At 38.4% G+C, this 14,317-nt stretch overlaps 1 protein-coding gene and 1 long non-coding RNA gene across 2 annotated transcripts; one reads left to right on the top strand and one right to left on the bottom strand.

Moving 5' to 3' along the window:
* Window positions 1-632: 632 nt before the first annotated feature.
* ctsl.1 (cathepsin L.1) lies at window positions 633-10,597 on the top strand. The gene is made up of 8 exons (XM_088353669.1): window positions 633-767; window positions 2,299-2,403; window positions 4,756-4,898; window positions 4,957-5,154; window positions 6,487-6,844; window positions 8,392-8,497; window positions 10,366-10,469; window positions 10,552-10,597. The coding sequence occupies exons 2-7, from the start codon at window positions 2,304-2,306 to the stop codon at window positions 10,463-10,465; spliced, it is 1,005 nt and encodes a 334-aa protein (XP_088209795.1). The 5' UTR covers window positions 633-767; window positions 2,299-2,303; the 3' UTR covers window positions 10,466-10,469; window positions 10,552-10,597.
* Window positions 10,598-13,653: 3,056 nt separating this feature from the next.
* On the bottom strand, window positions 13,654-14,037 carry LOC148352026 (uncharacterized). The gene is made up of 2 exons (XR_015852958.1): window positions 13,985-14,037; window positions 13,654-13,818 (listed from the first exon to the last, which is right to left on the bottom strand). It is a non-coding gene; the product is annotated as an uncharacterized LOC148352026 (long non-coding RNA).
* Window positions 14,038-14,317: the final 280 nt, after the last annotated feature.

The following is a 14,317-nucleotide window of genomic DNA, read 5'->3' as shown; positions in this document are numbered from 1 at the left end:
CTTGGAGGAAACCCATGTAATCACAGGGAGAATATGCAAACTCTGCACAAAAAGGCTGGTAGCTGGTTTTGAACCCATGACCTCAGAACTGTGCCAGGGACTTTCTAACTAATCATCTGCTGTGCCGCCCTCTGTGCTTTATGGAGGCTAAATATAAACAAAAAACACCGTGTGTTTAATAGCTGTTAAAAATGTCGGGAAAATTGTTAAAACGTCATATTGTCAGATATAACGAAATTGTGAATATGCTTAATTGCTGTAAAAATTGTCGAGATAAATTGTTCAAACCTCACATTGTTTATTTGCTGTTAATAGCGTCAATAAAATTGTTCAAACCCAAAAAAACAAAAACTCACGCCAGGAGAGCGCCAGTGCTCCCCTAGTGTAGTGGAGGAGCAAATGCACTTGATAAAATAAAAAAATAAAAAGTTCCCTGATGTTAAAGAACCCCCACTTTAAGGCAATTTTATGCTCAAAACATGACTTTATATTTAAAATGTCTTAGCGACTTTACGGGAAAATGGACAGAAACAGAAAATAAGAACTAAAAGTCATACAAAGTTCCCCCTTTTTAAGAAACGACACCAAATTCCCAAAAGAATTGCCTCTCATCAAGATGTCACAATTTTTCATTTCTTCATTTCAATGATTAACCGCACAAGATGCTGACAGCCACCTGACCCGAAACGCTGCAGGTCGCCTATAAAAGAAAAAATAACGGAACAGGGATCGGCATCGCCAGCGCCGAAGACAAAACGACTGAGAAGGTAAGCAGCGAGAAAAACATGCACGGATTTGCATGTTTCCTTTCTTTAGAACAAAAAAAAAATAGGATGCACCTTATGATTCTATACCTTTCTAGTCAGTTTTATACAATACAATTTTTTTTCTAAGTTAGTACAAATACATAATATGATTTGTGCTATATGTCTATACACAGGGTTGGGTAGGGTTACTTTAACTGGATTACTTTCAATGACTTTTGGATGACTCCAATACTAAATATTCTAATAAAAGACAAAAGAAACTAAATATGAATAAAATGATGACTCACAACACGTGGTAAGCTTTCTCTCCTGGCTTTGATCTCTTTGATCTCCGGCAAAACGAACATAAAATGCGACCGAAACAAAATGAAAATAAATCCGAACAGCTGGCCGACATCATTTTTGCCGTTCCATGTGTTCCGTTACTCCGTAATTTAGTAATTGTATTCATATTTAGTTACTTTCATCTTTTATTAGCATATTCGGTATTGGAGTAATCCAAAAGTAATTGAAAGTAATCCAGTTAAAGTAACCATACCCAACCCTAGCATATTTGGTATTGGAGTAATCCAAAAGTAATTGAAAGTAATCAAGTTAAAGTAACCCCACCCAACCCTGTCCATACACGACCTTTTGTAGGGCTACCCGACTCCAATCTGTTCTAAAGTGGGGATCGCAGAGTTAAATGTCGTGTAGCGGGAGAGTAGAAGTCTTTTTTTATGAGTTAATGCCCAACGAACCCCCGGGACAACAAATTAAAAAAAATATATATACAATTAAAATCTACTTAGTACAACTCATGTGTTTTATGCACGATTACACGATTAAATCAAATCTGACCTATATTATAAATCCTGAATTGAGAGTGTGTTTGTACGCGACGAATAGGTGCCTAAACAGCAGAACTGATTTTTGTGAAAATGTGCACAGTTGTACTTTAGGCCTCAGCGAGTGTCTTTAGCTAGGTTTCGTGTCATGTCACCCCCATATAAATACCAACAAAATGAACATACATCTGATTTCATGGGGTCTCTAACGCCTTCTGACGGTCAAAATGGGTACTGCAGCTCCTGACCACCGACCACTCCAAGCAGCCAAATGCAATCCTTTACAGGTCCGGCAATACTATTTTGCTTGTAGCAATACAAATAAATATAGATGTAAAGAAAAGATGATATTAATTTACAATTAATTACCTTGAGTTTGACGTGACTTGAGCTGAAAAAGTGTGAGCGTTTTCTAAAAATAACTAAAAACTACTTTGGTTGTTAGTTTTAAGTTTGCAGAGCTGTAAAAAGTCGCCTTATGTGATCTTTTGGATGATTGTTTCCCCAAAAAGGCAAACTTTTCAAAGTTTTTTGTGTAAGCGAATAGCTTAAAACCTGACAGCCTCTGCTGTCTGCACAGTCCATAGATACTGTTTTTTTTTTCTTGTTATAGTCAGTTGCAGATGAAGAGAAACAGGTCAATATTAAATGTGTGACTGAAAATACCAAAACAATTTTGCAGATACATTTTTCTTTTCTGGCAGAAACTATGAAGCTACTACTAATAGCCGCCGCGTTCCTGGCTGTGGCTAGCTGTGCCAGCGACTCTCTGGAGGATCTCGAGTTTCACGCCTGGAAGCTCAAGTTTGGTGAGCATTTGTTTGTTTCTCCCACGAAAAATCTTGACTGTATTTTCTGAACTATAGGATGCATCTAAAAACCCCAAATTGGCCAGAAATTTAAAATCATTCTTACAATTATAATAAACACAAATTCTGATTCATCATCAGTTTCACCAAAATGCGTTCATTTATATCGTTCAGGGCAACCTTCTGTTTTCTCTAGTCTCTAATGTTTGTTTTTGCCACTGTGAGTAAAGATGTTATAAGTGTTATAATGAGATGAAAATGTAATGCCTTTTCATATGTCATCTGGGTGGCCTTGTTGTGTCGGCGCTCTCGCCGCCGCAATTCCGGTTTGTATACAATGCTCTCCGATTTTGGTCATATGTGTAGTATCACACATGTAGAAAGAGTATGCATCTCCAATCTTATCCGCCGTATTTTTCTGTATATAAGGCGCACCTGGTTATAAGGCGCACTTTCAAAATTCTGGCCAATTAGGGGTGTTCAGGTGTGCCTTATAATCCAGAAAAGACGTTAAATCATTTTCGGGTGAAACCAGATGTCACAGTGTCAATTTGTTTTCTTTTTAAAAATGTATTTTCATTTTAATGTATTTTTAATTGTAATTTAATTCCAAACACCTCTTCTTATTATTATTGTTGTTATTATTTCGGAAACCGATGAATCAGTTGCTTATTTATTTTTATTTATTTTTTTAACAAATTATTAATTTCCTCCTTCAAGCCCGGGCCCAAGATCTTACCACTAATCCATTGCATACATGGTCATCCTTTTCATTTTATTTCTTTCAGTTTTATATTATACTTTAATTATTTTATATTTCATTTTATTTGTTTTATTTGTTAATGCAACATCCATTTTGGCCTGATCATCCTGGAAGGGGAATTACCTCATGTGCGGTCCCTTCTCAAGGTTTCATCATTTTCCTCATGCTTACGTTTTTGAGTTTTTCCTTGCCCTCATGTAGGTTTCAGATCAGGGGATGGTGTCATAATAGTCTGAAGTTTGCAATAGTCTGTACAGCCCGTTGAGACTCCTTGTGATTAAGGGTGTCAAAAATAAACATGACTTGACTTGAGTCTATTCAAATATTGAGGTTTTAGACAGATATAAAAATAGTGCGCAAACACCAGAATATTCTGTAATATGAAACAATAAAAAGTCAAAGTGTTCGTCAAATAACCTAACAATAAATAAAAATACATACAAATGTCTGCTACACACTTGCAAATAAGTAAGATGCTTCTGTATACAAAGATTATAAGACATTTTATCATACAAAACAAAAAACAATACATTTAATGTGTAGCAAAATTTGTATCCGCCCAAAAATATCAAAAAATGTATATCCACTTTTAAAATGTTGACAACAAATTTGGGTTTTTGGTCAAATCTTTGAACATGATAAACAATCCCAATGTGCAAATGATATTTAATATTCTTAATAATCTGCCCCTTGTGTTAAGTTAATTACTTTATACTTTATTCTATTATTTTTTTTCAGATTGTTTTGACTGTATTTCTACAGTACTTTCTGTTCTCTGAACACATTGTGAACATTGTAGTGTTTGACTGTTTCATGCTAATTTTGTTTGTAGTGATGCAATGTTCAATAAAAAATATTTTGAAAAAAAATGTAAGTTTATAAAAACGGTCTTAGAGCTCCCTCTGCCTGTCGTGATTACTGATGCGAGGGACCAGAGTCTGCTCCTTTGGCGCCAACTGCCTCGGACTCTCTTTTCAAACCCCCGTCTTCCTGTCACCCCTTGTCAGTCCGTCTGCGAACCTCAGCTACACTAGGCAAGCCTTCCGACCCTGACTCTCTCCTGTTCTGATTCCTGTTTGATTCCCGGCTCCGACCCATTTTCTGAACTTGACTATGTTTTGCTCCTCCGTTCTGGCCACCGATCTGTTGTTCCCCGGAAATACCACTTCCGCGTCTAATTAACCTGCTCCCCACGATCAACGATCTACGGATCGTGTATACTATCCTTTCCCTTCTTCCTAATAAAACTAGAAAAACGCACGCAAGTCTTCGTTCTGGTCCTGACACTGCCGAACCATAGTGGTATGATAACACTACAACTTCTCAACAAGATTTAATTTACTTAGTTGCATTGATTTAACGTGCTTATGGCTCATAAACCACGAGACACAATAAAGCGATGAGGAAATTAGATGCCAACGCCTTTAAGAATCAACTTTAATGGATTTGATCGATTGGTTGCTGCAGCCCTAGTTCAGTGTCTAATAAATATTAAAAATATCTGACAAAATACTTTCATTTGGGGGGTGCGCGTTATAATCTAGTGCACTTCACAGTGCAGAAAATACGGTAATTTGTTATTTCTGCAGAGAAGTCCTACAGCTCCCCATCCGAAGAGTCGGAACGCAAGAGCATCTGGCTGAGCAACCGAAAACTGGTTCTGGTCCACAACATCATGGCGGATCAAGGCATGAAGTCGTACCGCCTGGGCATGACATTCTTCGCCGATTTGGTGGGGTCCTCTTTGCTCGGTTTTATTGCAAAAATCAAACGTTTTTCCTACCGGTCAGGAAAACAAGGAGTACCAGCGTCTGGTCAGCAGAGGGTGCCTGGGGAACTTCAACAGTTCGGCCCCGAGACGTGGTTCCGCGTTCCTGCCGGCGGCCCGAGAAAGCGATCTGCCGCACACTGTGGATTGGAGAAATAAGGGATACGTCACCAAAGTCAAAGATCAGAAAGATTGCGGCTCTTGTTGGGCTTTCAGCACGGTATATAGTCAGAAAATCCACTCTCACCCGGGCCTTGGTTTTTCGAACGATTGAATGTATTCATCTAAATTTAGATAATTAGAAAAAGATCATTTAATTGCTGTTTTTTTTTAATTGTTTAATTTGTATCTATCTAGTCATAACTTTTATTTTACACACACACATACATTATTGAAGTTTTTTTCCATTTAAAAAAAAATATATATTAATTTAATTAATTGATTTCTTTGTCTTATATGTATATAAATATATATTTATACCAATATCTATGTATCTATCTACATCTAAAATTATTTTTACATCTATCTCTATCCATAATACTTTTTAGATCTAAATCTATCTATCTAGATCCTTCTATATCTATCTCCATCTAAATCTTTCACTAAATGAATATCCTTCTCTACCTAGGCCTAACTATCTATCTCTATCTCTAGCTAGGTCTAGCTATTCTGTATCTAGATCTATCCAAATCTAGATCCATCCATTTTTTTCTTTTTACCTATTTAGATCACTATCTATCTCTAGAGCTATATCTATCTCTATCTAGATCTTTCTCTATCTAGAGCTATCTATTTTCCTCTATGTAGAGCTATCTCTAGATAAATCTATAAGTCTAATTATCTAGTTATAGCTCTAGCTCCATCTACCTATATTTATACACACCTATCTTGTTCTATATATTTAGTACTTTCTAGATCTAAACCTATATATCTAGATCCATCTATATCTAGAACTTTGTCTAGATCTTTCTCTAAATGTATCTCTACCCTTACCTATGTTCTAACTATCTAGATCTATCTCTATCTATTCCTAGATGAATTTCTATCTTTACTTGGGTCGAACTATCTAGATGTATCGATCTCTATTTAGATCTATCTCAATATTTTTTAATTATGATGTATTTATAAAGCTTTACCTTGAGTAGAATATTTGTTATTTATATATATATATATATATATATATATATATATATATATATATATATATATTTATTTATTTAATGAATGTATTTATTTATATCCCAGAAAGTCAAACACACAGATACACACACAAAAAGGAGAAAAAAACAACAACTAAATAACGAACTAACTAACTACAACCAAGATGGCAAGGAACATACAAATCATGTAAAGAAATCTTCACTAATGCAGCCACTAGCACATAAGCCAATAGCCTCGCATATGCTACACTTTAGCCGTTAGCATCATTTTTGAAGTTAATGCTAAATCATTCTGCAGATAATGCTGGTTTCGCTGACCTTAACAATCAATGCTGATGCTAGCATTGTGGACGCGGACGCTAACATCCTAAACATTTTGCGCTTTTTAACAGACGGGGTCTTTGGAAGGTCAAACTTTCAAGAAGACGAGAAAGCTGGTGTCGCTAAGCGAGCAGCAACTGGTGGACTGCTCGGGCGACTTCGGTAACATGGGCTGCAGTGGAGGTCTAATGGACGACGCCTTCCGCTACATCCAAAGCAACGGGGGGATCGACACGGAAGAGTCGTACCCCTACGAGGCCGAGGACCGGAAATGCCGCTACGACCCGACCAAAGTGGGCGCTACGTGCACCGGTTTCGTAGACGTGAACAGCGGCGACGAAAAGGCTCTCATGGAGGCCGTGGCTACCGTCGGACCCCTGTCGGTCGCCATTGACGCCTCGCAGCCGTCTTTCCAGCTTTACCAGTCAGGTACCCGGCAGGAATTGTGACCATTATATCTATCTATCCATCTATGTAACTTGGTCATATCCCTCAAGAGGGGTGACCGACAGCAAGAAAAACACATACAATAACAAAGAATATAAAAAGGGGAAAAAAATAGCAAAAAAACACACTCTTGACCAAGGCCAACCGAAATTCCCAAACACCCAAACAAGTGAGGCACCTCGGCACCTAAGTTGGTCATGCTTTCGTCCCTCCAGATGAAACGGGACACGAGAAAGCGGCCATGTCACTCGGGTCAGGGTGACACAACACACTCTTCTGTTCAACAGCAGGGCCCGACAGCTTTTACTGGTTTACCCCTGCTGCATCATACGCGTGCCCTGCCCATCCCTTAGAACGCGTCCACACCCCCACTATCCTATCACAACACCTTCTCCACTCATTCCTATCACTAACAAGAGCTCTAGCTTCCACTAGATTTAGACCTCGTTCCAAGACCATTATATACCCTATTGAATTTTGGATTACCAGCGCTTTTGTTTAAAGTTGAGGTGGGCGTTAGACACGAGGTCTTACGGTAGTATACAGTGCCGTGAAAAAGTATTTGTCTCCTTCCTGAATTCTGTTTTCATTGCATACTTATCACAGGAACAACCCAATGAAGAACATGTAGTTTGTAACTGTTGATTCCGTGTATTAGGGCACAAAAACATCAAAACCTGTCCATCCCTATGTGAAAAGTAATTGCTCTCCTTGTTGAATCACAAAGTAACTGTGACTAACCATATTTTTGGGAAATCTGATTTCAATTGCACAGCCCACACCCACATTTTGAATAAGAAATTGCTTAAATTGAATCTGTTCGAAAAAAGTGAAGTAGGATACAAAATCTCAAAAACACAATTGACACGATCCAAAGCAATTCCAGAAGATGCTAGAAAATAAAAGATTGAAATATATCCGTGCGGAAAAGGTCACAAAGCCATCAATATCCAAGGCATGCTGTCTCCAGCAAACCACTGTCAGAGCCATTATCCACAAAAAGAGAAAACCGGGCACAGTGGCAAACCTTCCTAGGAGTGGTCGACCATCAAAGATTAACCCAGGAGTCCGACGACGCCTCACCCAAAAGGTTACGAAAGAACCTCGGAAAACATTCAAAGGACTCCAGGCCTCGCTGGCCTCAGTGAAGGTCAGTGTTCATGACACCACTACAATAAATACACTGTCCAAAAACGGCATCCCTGGGAGAATTCCCAGGCAAAAACCACTTCTGTGACAACACTCACATTTGCAAAAAAGCATCCTGATTATCCTCAAGACTTTTGGAGAAACATTCTCTGGACTGACGACTCAAAAATTGCTCTTTTTGGAAGGACTGTTACAATTGGCGTAAAAATGGCACAGCGTTTGACAAAAAGAACATGATGCAATGAGTAAAGCCTGGTGGTGGCAGTGTGATGGTCTGGGGTTGCTTTGCAGCCTCATGACCGGGACAACTTGGTTGAGAGAATAATGAATTCTGGTGTTCAGAAGATCCTGAAGCGACGGATTGAATTCTTTTCCGGCAGGCGTTTATGACGAGCCCGACTGCAGCAGCACCCAGTTGGACCACGGAGTTTTGGCGATCGGTTACGGCACAGACAATGGGCTCGACTATTGGCTGGTCAAAAACAGGTAAACTCTTTTTAGATTTAAGTGTGACAAAATATGTTTTTCCCTTAACTAAATGAACAACAGTGACCAAAGGGGCGACTGTTTAAAAGACCGATATTAGCATTGTAAACATATTTTTTCACTAATTTCTTCTCCGTCTACTTTAGACCAATATTGATCACTCAATACTATTTATATATGACGCTGCCCTACTTACGAACGAGATGGGTTCCGGACGATAAGTTGAATTTGTTCGTAAGTGGTTTCAGTGCTATATTTTGTACGGAATGTATGTTTAAGGTTTATTTAAGTATGTTTACGTCTTGTATAAGAAACTTGTATTGTTTTGTACTGAAAAATAAACATTACATAAAATAATATGCTCTATAAAGATAAATGAAATTAAGTGTAACTTACTTCTGGAAGCGTTCTGACCATTTTCTCAACCGCATCAAGCCTTCTTATTCCACTCTTATTTCAAAAGAAACCGCCTGCCTCGTCTTTACACTTTACACCAACCATATTGAATGGATGCACGAGATATTAAACAATAAAAATGTCAAAATTCTTAGCACGCTGGAGATACAGTATAGAATGTTTACACACGAACTAGGAAGAGGAAGCGGATTTCTTCTTCCGGGTGGATGCTGGGTGAGCTTTCACAGCGCCACCACACGCCGGTAGCGGTGGAAAGAAGCACTACAGTAATGTCCTCTTTTGCAGTGTTTTTCAAGCTTTTTTGAGCCAGGGCACGTTTTTTTACATTGGGAAAAATTTCGCGGCCCACCACTAACCAAAAATGACACTGAACAGTATGTTTGATTACCGTATTTTCCGCACTGTAAGGTGCACCGGGTTATAGGGCGCACTCCCAAAATATAGTTTTTGGTCCTATATTTTCCATACATAAGGCGCACCGGAATGCGGAAAAAACAGTCAGATAGTTGAGTCAAACTTATTACCCCCTTAACATTCCCAAAGCTTGCAAAGAAGCAAATACGTGTCTCAGACATGTACGGAAACAGTGTCTGTACGATGTCACCAATCACTCAAATGCATCGTTCCAAATATCATTCGGAAGGTTCAAGTCTTGGGATTCAAGAAATGCCAAACATTTCTGAGTTACTATTTTATTTTTTGCTGGCAACTGTGTGGACAGCAAAGTAAGAATTTTATTGTGCAGGGAAACGGGGTTCTTTACTGTGTATATGACAATAAACACTTTGAATTGAATTTAGTTTAAAAATAGACTCATCACAGAAACATCAAGATCGTTCTAAAACAAGATACCGGGAAAATATAAAGCCGCGTAGCTCACCTAAGTTCTCTTGCAGCCATCACGTTCAATAATGATACGTAACCATGGCCTTCTTACAACCGTGAGTGTAGTAAATCCAGGAGAGTCAAATATTTACAAATACAGAATCGTAAAAAATGTTCTTTTTGCCGTAGTGCAACCCAACGTGTGATTAACATTCATCTTTTTCGGCCAATTGCAGGCTTTGTTTCGCCCCTTTAGCCTATGCGAGCCTGTATATGATAAAAAGGATCCGCCCCCTTTACCTCCGAATAACTTTAGCCAATAGTGACTGATTGAAATGATGATTGACACATTGGTTAGGAAATGAAACGCCGGTATATAAATCCCAGAATACACCGCGGACGACTTCGCCTTCGGGGGAAAATCGAGTCGGCGGCTGCTTGCCTTAGTTGCAAGACTTTGCGACTTAATATTGATCCATATATAAGGCGCACTATATTATAAGGCGCATGGTCAACTTTTGAAAAAAATAAAGGCTTTTAGGTGCGCCTTATAGTGCGGAAAATACGGTGTATAGATATAAAATTGTTTTTTTTAAACTGTGTTTTTTACTGGAACTATTTTCTAGTTGGGGCCCAAAGTGGGGCGACGACGGCTACATCATGATGAGCAGGAACAGGCGCAACCAGTGCGGAATCGCGACGGCCGCAAGCTATCCTTTAGTGTGAACAGGTCGGGAGGAAATATTTTTCTATTTTATGTTTCTCGTGTTGTTTATTGTGTTAAAAATATTGTTTTTATCTTGGATTTGCAGGACCAGAGCAAGAAGACAAGGATACAAATAAAGTCATTGGGCATTATTCATGTTGGTGTAATTGTGTTCATTCTGTCTTGAGGGAGGTTGATAATTTGCCTTTTTTATATTTCAATGAGACAAGAATAAATATAAATAAATATTAATAAAATAAAGGTTGTTCTTTTTAAAATCAGTGTTTCTCAACCCATTTTGAACCGAGACACACTTTTTTTTGTAGAAACCCGAGGCACACAAAAACATGTTTTGAAAAAATGAATACACTTTAAAATAAACATTGTTGAAGTTCTTCAAGAAATCCGTAGCCTGAAATATATATATGTGTCATTTTCAATGATTTTGGTGACTATTTCTTTTTTAATTTTGGTTTTAATTGAATACAAATATTTTTATTTATTTTTAATTATTGTTATTTTATTCTAGTTTTACTAGATTTTAAAGTGACGGCATTGTTATTCCATTCAAACAATATTTTTATTTTGTTTTTTGTCATGATTACCGACATGCATCACCCGCTCCTTTGGCGCCAACTGCCTCGGACTTTGATTGGCTCTCTGTCCCACTCCTATCTGTCCTCTTTTGTCAGTCCGTCTGGGAACCTCAGTTTACACTAGGCAAGCCTTTTTCGACCCTGACTACCACCTGTTTTTTGCTCCCATCTGTCCCCCGGCTTCGACCCGTTTTTGATCCTGACCACATCTACTCTCCTCTCCTGGCTTACGACTCGTTTCCGACCTCGACCACGTTTTTGCTCTCCTGTCCCGGCTACTGACCCGTTTTTCTGTTCCCGACACCGCTATCGCTCGCCACGGAAGTTCCACTTCCGCATTCAGAGCGACCTGCCTCCCGCGCCCAGCGATCACTGGATCGTGGGCGCAATCCTTTCCTTTCTTCCAACAAAATTGAGAGAAACGCAACGCAAGTGGGTCCTGTCTCTGTTCTGGTTTTGACACTTTTTAATTTTGTTCATTTTGCTTCTTAGTTTTACTAGATTTTTTTGTGGTGGCATTATTTGGCATTTCAATTATATCATTTTCATTTTATTTTTAATTGCATTTTTGTTTTACTGGAATTTTTGTGGTGGCATTTTTTGTATTGGAATCCCATTATTTTTATTTTTTATTTGATCTATTTTTGCTTTACCTAAATTTTCTTGTCTTTTTTATTTTTATTCTTTTTACTAGTTTTTATTGTGGTGGCATTGACTGAAGAGGTAGTTGGGGTAAATCATTTAGTTTCTTTATTCTTTTATTTAGATTTACTTTTAAATTGTCTCTTTGTTAGTATTACTGCATTTCGACTTCCCTTTTCCTCCGCTTTACTAAAATAATAGAATAGTGACTCATTAAAACTTTATGCTTTCCTGTTGGAATCGTCTTTAATATTTTTGGTAGGGATTATTATTTATTTTTAAAATGTTTTTTTTCACATTCTATGCATTTTCTTTGTCAAAAATAATTACAGTTAATATTTTGAAAATAAATCTATTCGAGTTTCATCACCTTTAGAGCAATAAAGCCTATCAGCCGCTAGATGGCGGTACTAGACCGTTGTTTTGCACTTGAGTGTCTTAGCTTGCTTTCGTATTCGTGGCAAGTCAGATATTTGGCTTTATTTGCCAGTTCCCTCACAAAATGATCTTACAAGATAGAAAATACAAACAGGCATTGAAATAAACTCTAGTATTTGATAATAAAAAAATTCTGTTTATGAATATGCAACTAGTGATATTGTTTCCACCTTTTGAATCTGTGCAGACGTTCTCTTTGTGGAATGATAATCAGCAGATTACGATATTCTAACTGAGGAGCGAATCGAGAATTTATAGGGCCGATTTCGATCTCATACGAGTGAGATGTGCTATTATCAATCCGTATGTTCATAATTATTAATTATCGTCGCATTAAAATCAACACATTTTGATTCCAAAGAACTGCCAAAACACAATAGAATAAATGTCAGATTATTTCACATTTTTAAAATTATATTTTCAGACTATGAAACAGAGAAACTACCAAATTGCAGCTGACATATCAAAAACATAATTTAATGGTAAATGAAAACATTCTGTAAAAGGGAATTATTTTCTAAAGCTGTCAATATTAAACAGATTTCATGTAAAGGAATACATTAAATCAATCAAGACAAATACATAATATACATTTCCTAAGACAAGCTATATTTTTTTAGAATAGGCATGCCTTGAAAAGGGGATTATTTAAAAGTAATATAATGCTAGAATCGAAACCATATGATGCGAAGGGGGTAAACCAGTGTATGCTGTCGGGCCTCTCTGCTGACGAAGGGTTGCATGGCACAGCAACTCACTCTTGTTGTGCTGTGGGCTTAATGTTCAGTGTCAAGTTGGGAAGAGCGAAGGGGAATGAATGTTTGGTGAATGTGAGTGTGTTCTTGACTTTAGCCACATCCCAAAAGGGGATATTTCGTCGATATATGGATATATAGAATCCTTTTGTCTACGGTTGTTTTTTATAAAGCCTAAATTAGTGAATAGGGATCATGCAGAGATTACCTACAGTGTGTGCAAACTTTTTAATTCATGGGCCCGATTGAGTTGAAAAATTTTGCAGGCGGAGCCAGGCCAGTTGGTAAAATAATGAATGATTGATTCGATTTTAAGTATAACACAAAATTGGTAATAATTTAGTGTCATCAAATAGTTAGCACTTGTTTAAAATGTTCAAGCAGAGTGGCCTGGGCATTCTCCTTGGGCAAGGTTGTCGGGCTGTGGTTTGTTGAAAAAGTGCCAAGGAGCCACTTGGGATTACCAAGTTGCCACATAGGCGCACGCACCTCCAATGTGGCAACCCTGGAAATCCAAGGCAGGTTTTACACTTGGATACACACAACCAAGAGACAGCTTTCCAGATTTGATCACAATCTGTCTTAGAACATGAGGCGTGATACGTTAATATGAATGACAATGAAGGACTTGAACCCCAAACGTCTGCACCATGGAGCTGCGCACTAAACACCCACCCACTGTGCTGCCACCTCCAGAGTTGTTTGTGCACAATGTGGCAACCCAGGAAATCAAAGGCAGGTTTTTTTACACTTGGATACACACAACCAAGAGACATCTTTCCAGATTTGACCACAATCTGTATTAGAACAAGAGGCGTGATACGTTAATATGAATGACAATGAAGGACTTGAACCCTGAACGTCTGCACCATGGGGCTGCGCACTAACCACCCATTCACCGTGCTGCCACCTCCAGAGTTGTTTGTGCATAATGTGGCAACCCTGGAAATCAAAGGCAGGTTTTACACTTGGATACACACAACCAAGAGACAGCTTTCCAGATTAGACCACAATGTATCTCAGAACACGATGTGTGATACGTTAATATCAATGACAATAAAGGACTTGAACCCTGAGCCTCTGCATCGTGGGGCTGCGCACTACCCACCTTGCCACCGTGACGCCACTTCCAGACTTGCTTGCACACAATGTGGCAACCCTGGAAATCAAAGGCAGGTTTTTACACTTGGATACACTCAACCAAGAGACAGCTTTCCAGATTTAACCACAATCTTGTCTCAGAACACGATGTGTGATACGTTGATATCAATGACAATAAGGACAATCCAATTCAAAATCCGCACAGCAGTGAAGCAGAAATTATTGAAGCGCCAAGTATGGACGAGTTTCTGAATCCTCTCCCTCTTTTCATTCGTCTTCTATTGCATAAACAACAAATCCCGCCGCGGAATCAATAGCCAATCAATGCTGTCCCTTCTGG

This window comes from Urocampus carinirostris, chromosome 15, assembly GCF_059441175.1.
Source record: "Urocampus carinirostris isolate Australia breed hairy pipefish chromosome 15, RoL_Ucar_1.0, whole genome shotgun sequence".
NCBI classification, from domain to species: domain Eukaryota; kingdom Metazoa; phylum Chordata; class Actinopteri; order Syngnathiformes; family Syngnathidae; genus Urocampus; species Urocampus carinirostris.
Note: the sequence above shows the minus strand (reverse complement) of the source record. Positions and strands in the feature narration are given on the sequence as shown.